The 7,485-nt window shown below is 41.3% G+C and overlaps 1 protein-coding gene across 1 annotated transcript; it reads right to left on the bottom strand.

Moving 5' to 3' along the window:
• Positions 1 to 370: 370 nt before the first annotated feature.
• Positions 371 to 7,480, bottom strand: LOC135529504 (myosin heavy chain, fast skeletal muscle-like; the record flags this gene model as incomplete). Its single annotated transcript, XM_064958196.1, has 14 exons — positions 371 to 495; positions 996 to 1,119; positions 1,948 to 2,008; positions 2,179 to 2,266; positions 2,360 to 2,424; positions 2,782 to 2,981; positions 3,421 to 3,473; positions 3,568 to 3,717; positions 3,880 to 3,998; positions 5,919 to 6,057; positions 6,456 to 6,559; positions 6,887 to 6,965; positions 7,148 to 7,225; positions 7,400 to 7,480. Coding segments are annotated over 14 exons (1,466 nt in total), but the record flags the coding sequence as incomplete, so codon positions are not given.
• Between the last annotated feature and the right edge of the window lie 5 nt (positions 7,481 to 7,485).

Below are 7,485 nucleotides of genomic sequence, written 5' to 3'. Positions count from 1 at the left end.
TGAGTTACATGGTGAGTGACATGGTGAGTGGCATGGTGAGTGACATACTTAAAGCTACATTCTGGGATTAGATGAACAAACAGAACCACCTGCCACTGTTTTTTACAGCTGAGGAATGGGACTTGAGAAATGTAACCCCTAATTTCAAGATAGCGGACTCGATGCAAGGACTGACAGGTTATGCTGTATGATGCAAGGACTGAAAAGGTAAGTCATGTTGAACAGCTCAAACTCCAACTATTAAGCATTTTGATATACTTTTCTGGAAAATGAATTAATGGGTTAAAGATGTACCACAACATTTAAATGAATCATAATGTTAGAACAGGTGGTTGACAGAAAGCTTTGCAAGATGTCTACTATTCCTCACCTCCTCTCCATCATCTTGGTGAACTCTCTCCTCATGAGGAATCCACGGCTGAGAGCCTGGACCATGCCGACCAGAGAGGCCAGCTTCTCATCTCTCATCTCCTCCAGGACACCCAGCAGACCGGGCTTTGAAGAACACCTGAGACACAGGTTAACATGGTCAATGGAACCACAGATAGAAAGGGTTGAATCAAAAGAGGGAACAACACCACTAGATTGATTTAAAACAACATAAGATTTGCAATGGTTACAAACAAACCATGGGATAAGTTGTTTCTAAATGGTTAGTTAGATTAATAGTTATAGATTAATAATGTACACATATACAGATAACTGCAGCCATACCACTCTAACACAATGCACATGATAATGACTTTAGTTTCTCTTCCATACTTGTGATGAAGGACTGAAGAAAAACACTACAATGTTTTTCCACCTTTTCCATTAGTTAAATGAAGAAGAAAGAACAAAAGGATGGATAGATCATCTGGAGAGATTTTATACGGTGGGTTTAACATTTTAAACGTAGTTGGCAACATAGTTGTCAAAACACAACTTCAATGATAATTTAAACCCGGATCATATAAAATCTCTCCAGTCAGCTTTTACTGGGGGTTTTGACTGACCTTGGTGTGTCCAAACTTGTAATCCTCGTGATTCACATCAATGGACCCAAGCAGCTTCTCAGAAGCCTTCTTGTTGTCCATGAACTGGCCCTCAGGGATGACGCTGGCATTCAGTACTTTGTACCTGAATGAGAGGACAGTTTTAAAATATGCCAAATTGTAATTAGTTGGTTGGTTATACAGAGAGGTTCATAATGATCGGCACCCATGATAACATGAATAACACAAATACTGAGCTATATTGTATGGTCTAAAAGCTTTTTGGATGAAACAAAAATATGAAGAAAATAAACCCAAACCTACTGTAAAATATGGTGGTGGATCTCTGATGTTATGGGGCTACTTAACGTCAACTGACCTGGGGGGCTCGTTAAGGTCAACGGCATCATGACCTTTACCCAATACCATGACATTTTAGCCCAAAGCCTGGTTGCCTCAGCCAGGAGGCTGAAACGTGGCCACGGGTGGGTGTTACAGCAAGAAAATAACCCCAAGCACACATCAAAATCCACAAGGAAATGGTTCATCAACCCCATAATCAACATTTTACTTTGGCCATCTCAGTCTCCAGACTTGAAGCCCATTGAAAAACCTGGTTTGAATTGAAGAGGGCCGTCCATGATCTCAGACAATGGATATCAAGGATCTGGAAGGAGGGTCCAATATCCCTCCCATTGTGATCTACAATCTCATACAACATTCTAGAAATATACTCAGTGTCCTCAGATGGAAAACAGGGGTGCCAATCATGATGAACCCTATCTTGAAATTAAATATGAATTGTTGAACAAAATCTCTTTCTCTGAGAAAGAAATAATAATATTGTCACAAATGTTTGACCGTACAACATAGCTCAGTATCAGTGTTATTTGATTCAGTCTTTTCTGCTCATCTTTATCAAGAGTGCCAATCATTTCTCTCTCTCTGTGTGTGTGTGTTTGTGTGAATGTACCTCTGCTTGAAGTCAGCATAGATGATTCTGCTGGGGAATCCTTTCTGCAGATCCTGATACCCTCCAGTACACCATTACACCTGAGCTGGTGGATAACCAGGGAAGTTCTCCATCAGACCTGGTAAAACAAAACAAGTCTCTTTTAATACTAATAAACAGGTTATAGATTGGGATCAAGGTTACTGATACTGTACTGATTAGATGACATATTTAACTCAATATTTCCTGTACCTGGAGTCTTTGACTCGTTGGGGATCAGGCAGCGCACAAAGTGAGGATGAGTGCTCCTCAAATTGGTCATCAGCTTATGTAAGTTCTCCTGTAAGAGGGTTACAAACCATTTTCTCAGACATTATTTATGATAATCAATGCACCTTTTAAAGGACTGAATATACACATTTCAAAAGCTCACCCTGAACTGGGAGGACACAGTCTGCATGGAACCACCCTTCTTCTTGCCTCCTTTCTTGGCTTTATCTGTTAAAATGGGGAAAAGTTAAAGATAACTAGAAAAGTACATTTCCTAGAGCGGGTGGAACAAATAGAATAATAATAATAAGAGTATGTAAGAAATCTAGAGTGGTCTTGTCTTCAGCAAACACTAATTATAAACCAGATCATCTCTGATTAACTTCACACTTATCTAGAGGCAAATGCTGCCAATAAGATTATGTTAAATAAGACCTACCACATGATTAAATTAACCAAGTCTATGCGTAAATCAACCTAGTATTAAACGTTGAGAAATTGTGATACATTCTAAGACTTTAAAGAACATTTGGGTCTGAGTTGTAACTAGCGTTGGCTAAATATTGTGACGGATGCCAGTCTTACCCTCAGGAGGGGGAGGGGGATACAGGGCAGCCAGAATTTTGACTCCTGACTTCCCGTACAGCTGACAAACTGAGTCGTTCAGGGGGTCCTTGTTCTTCTCCAGCCACCCAGTGATGTTGTAGTCCACAGTACCGGCGTAGTGCACCAGGGAGAAGTGGGGCCTCTGCCTTGCCTTTGGCAGGCTTGGGCTTCTCAAACGCCTTTGTTTTGCCAAGATGCTGGGCGTACAGCTTGTCCTTGAAGGTAGTGTCTGAAGACTTGGGGAACATGCACTCCTCTTCAAGGATGGAGAAGATGCCCAATGGCTTCACAAAAAGAGATGTATATAAAATTAGTGATATTTCCATTTAGGATCACATTCATTCCTTTAGTAAACATTCTATTTGCAGATTACAGATCACATAATAGGAAACATTGGAGTTCTCAACAGTCGATACGTTAGACCACTGTGATCATGTCTCACAGGGCTCACTATGATCTTTGCTTTTGCGGTCCATTACAATCTTCACAGACACCTTACCTTCTCAATAAGCCTCAATGCAGGCAGCCAAGTCCATGCCGAAGTCAATGAAGGCCCAGACGATTCCCCTCCTTCTTGTACTCCTCTGCTCCAGGATCTAACATGGTGTGGTTGAAAACTGTTGCAGTTTCTCATTGGTGAAGTTGATGCACAGCTGCTCCATGCTGTTGTACTGTTGATGGAATTTTAAAAGGGATAATTTCATCATACAAGATTGAAATCAATCTGAATCACAACTAATAGTCTTGTTCTGCTCTCATACTCACATCAAAGATCTCAAACCCGGCAATGTCAAGCACACCGATATAGAACTGTCTTGGATTCTTGGTGTCCAACATCTCATTGATACGGATGACCATCCACAAGAACATCCTCTCATAGATGGACTTGGCCAGAGCACTGACTGAGTTATTAACCTGCAATGATAATACCTCAAATTAATACATTAGCTATTGACCGTGTCTGGTGATAAGACCTTAGGATAAACAGCATCCACAATTTTTTTTAAAGCAATGCACTCATCCCCAAAATAATTTCTGTGCTCAGGAAATGGTAGATTCTGTGTTTGGCCACCTTACCTGAGCCACAGTCTGTCCCTTGGTCACATACTCGTTGCCGACCTTCACTCTGGGGTAGCACAGAGCCTTCAACATCTCAGCTGAGTTCAGGCCCAGCAGGTAGGCGATTTTATCAGCCACTGGAGAGAGAACCAACAACAACAGACTCAGGGACACAAGATCACTTGTTTCTGATGTCACACTGAAAAAATAGTTTGGATAACTTTTTTGTGCGTTAGGTTTTGATTGTCTCCCATATTCATAATTTCAAATCATTTCTGGAGTTTAGAATTTGGTTTCCAAAAACTCTCTTGCATGACTTTTGTGATGGAAATTCTCCACTAAAGATGAACACTCAATGTAAACGAATCCTTCTTTAATAAGAGGTAACATTGTTTGACTAAAATGAAAACGATGCCCTTCCAATAAGGAGAAAGTTATCATGTTTGTTTTGCATGTTTCTCAACCTTACAATAGGGCTAAAAACAGAACATTGTTTGAGAGTGATCCATGTGTATTAGCAGTAGTGATTGAGAGGTTTTCCTACTCAGGAAAGATGTCCTAGTGGAAGGAAACTGATAACTTGCGTTCTTAAAGGGGAAAGAACACTCACTTCCTTGGTGTTGAATGACCTTTGCTCTGACTTTCTGGTAAGGCCTGATCACTCAAAGGCTCGAGACACTGGGTGAGATTCCAGTATAATATTTACATGCTGGTAAATGCTAGTAAGTAGTGTATTGCTGTTGTTGTTTGACTTCAATACACATTTCACCCAGATTTGGTCTGCTGTTCTCTGACTCCCTGACCTTGTAACTCTGCCATGAGGTTGCCGATATGATAGAGGGAGCATAAGCCAATTTGCAAACAGTTGTAATACTCTTTGACATTTGAAATGGTTCGAACAGTTGCGATTCTCAGGTGAGAGTTCCGTCTGCTTGGGGATATTGAAATCGGGACATTATCAAGGGCCATCCACATTGACAGGCATGAGTTCCATGTGTACCATCGTGAGGATGAACCGCAACGCTATCTTAGAAGAAAACAAAGAGACGCCAGAAGAATGAGTGCTGGAAGGGACGAGGGGTGGTCAAGCGTTACCTGTAACTGATTTAGTATTGTCCAAAATGGTTTATTTGGGGGTATTAGGTTGATTGTGGGGGTCTGCACACTTTGAAATGTCATTTAGTAATTTAGACTAGAAATTGAGATACTGATGTGTCACTAACATGCCACTGGCGACAGTATAAGACAAGGACACAGTTAATGCTAGAAATATCAGATGAATATACTATATGTTGACAGGTACTGCATGTATACACTCCTGTCTTTAGATGTACATTCTGCCAGTGTCGGTGTGTGAGTCTTAAATTCAAGTCGTATATTCAAGAAGCATGGGATCATTTATCAGTAGTTTAAAGTATGATTCGGAAAGTGGAGAAGGAGAGAAAATGATTAAACATGTATTCTTTATCTTCCCTGCTCAAGGCCATATGTATTCTAGGTGGTGTGGAACATGTGAGTGATCACCGTTCCAGATGAGGGACTAATTATTTGAATTGACCACGTTTTAGTATGTTTCATAAAGTGGCCTCATGGCAGTGATTCATGTGTTATGGGTCAGAATGATCTTTGTGCAACTGTATTTGTGGCTGATGGCAAAGTACAAAGGGGGCCTGTCTCTGAGAGATAATATTTCCACAAGAGTGAGATAGAGTCATATGTTAGAGCTAACTATATAGATTGTGAACTATTATGGCTTCTTATAGCTTCACTGTTTTGTATCATTATATAAATTGCTTATTCTCAAATAGCTGTTTGTGTCTGAGTCTGTCTGGCCCCCCAATGGTGGAACAAACTCCTCACGACGCCAGGACAGCGGAGTCAATCACCACCTTCCCAGGATAAACCCACCTCTTCAAGGAATACCTGCCTTCTCACCCCCCCTTCTATTTCGATGCACTGTTGTATGGCTGTTCCACTGATGTCTGAATTCACCAATGTGTCGCTCTGGATAGTCTGAGTAAATGTAATGAGTCTGAGTGTCTGTGAGTGGGACTCACCCTCTGTGCCGTCTGGCTCGGCCTGCTCCTCACGCTGCTTCTGCTTGAATTTCAAGTTGCCATGGTGCACTACAGCTCCTGTCAGCTTGTAGATTCCAAGCTTCTCCTCATTAGTGAAGCCCAGGATTGTAATGGCTTCCTGGCATTAAATAGAAAGTACAACAGTGATGAAATGAACGGTAGTTCGGTCAGTTACGCTACAGTTCTGTGCTGCTCACTCCAGAATAAATGGGATGGATAGATTTGACTCTTGGCCAACACATTAGTAGATGGCAGCACAACAGGAGTTTTACACAGTTCCACAGGACACTTAGTGGTGCTCTCTTGTGGATGTCTTAAATGTATGTGCCTCAAGGCCAAGTGTGAAGGAATGAAGTGTTCCTTTACGTTCATGCTTAACTAACACAAGGCATTTAGAATCAGACTAAAACATACATGAAAATTCCTAGCAAGTTGGAATTTCACAGTATATTCAGTGTGTATGGTGGTCCTATCCATTCCATATCTAGAGTTTGGTTAACCCTTTCTTTGACTCACATCTGTGGCATCCAGCTCTTCATTGTCATTGATGCTGGCCACAGTGATCTGTCCCTGACTGCACATGGGGAAGTCGTAGGGGTTGGTGGTGAGGAGCGCCAATTCTGTGGACAACGGAGAACAGCTTGTCAGTTAAATCTCTTAGAATTCTGCTGTTCTAACTTTACAGTATCTCTCCCTCCCCTTTATAATAGATGGACTCAAGGATACATGTAGTATATAATAAATAGCATCAAAAAAGGACACTGAGACTTGTGGACTAGTGCATCACAGTGCATCACTTGATAGATATTTCCCAGAGACCTGACCCATGTCTAGATGCCTTGTTACCTTGGATGTACTCATTGTAATAGTATTATCAGTGTGGACTATGAATATTTTTAACAAGATGGGGGTGGGAATGAGTTCCCTAAAACTCTACTTTGTCGTACCAACTAGCTCAGGTTTGTGGCCTGTCATCATCTGGAAGAAGATGTGGTAGCCTCTCTCATCGGGCAGCTGGAAAGACCTCTGGACTTCTAAGCAGGTCTGAGAGAGAGAGAGAGAGAGAGAGAGAGAGAGAGAGAGAGAGAGAGGGAGGGAGAGAGAGAGAGAGAGAGAAGAGGGAGAGAAAAAACACAAGATGAAATCAAATTTGATGATATGATCTCCTAAAAATAATCTGTGTGAATTTAGGGAAAGCATTGAGAAACAATCAAAAACAACTCACATGTCTCAATGTCAGCTTTAGCCAGTTTACCAGCCTGGAAGTGAATCCTGATGAATTTACCCTGTAGTAGAGCATGGGGGTCAGAAATAGGTCAACAAAATAATCTAAACTTTTACTTTGATAGACCCCTTTAAATGTTACAGTTTGTTGGACATCTATTGATATAACAAAAGGGAACTACTGAAATAAATGTTTCCAATATAAGGTAACTTCCACAGTCGCCCTTCATACTTACAAAGCGAGACGAGTTGTCGTTCCTCACTGTCTTGGCATTACCGTAAGACTCCAGCAGAGGGTTAGCTGCAATGATCTGATCCTCAA

Source organism: Oncorhynchus masou, unplaced genomic scaffold (assembly GCF_036934945.1).
Source record: "Oncorhynchus masou masou isolate Uvic2021 unplaced genomic scaffold, UVic_Omas_1.1 unplaced_scaffold_11676, whole genome shotgun sequence".
NCBI lineage: Eukaryota > Metazoa > Chordata > Actinopteri > Salmoniformes > Salmonidae > Oncorhynchus > Oncorhynchus masou.
Note: the sequence above shows the minus strand (reverse complement) of the source record. Positions and strands in the feature narration are given on the sequence as shown.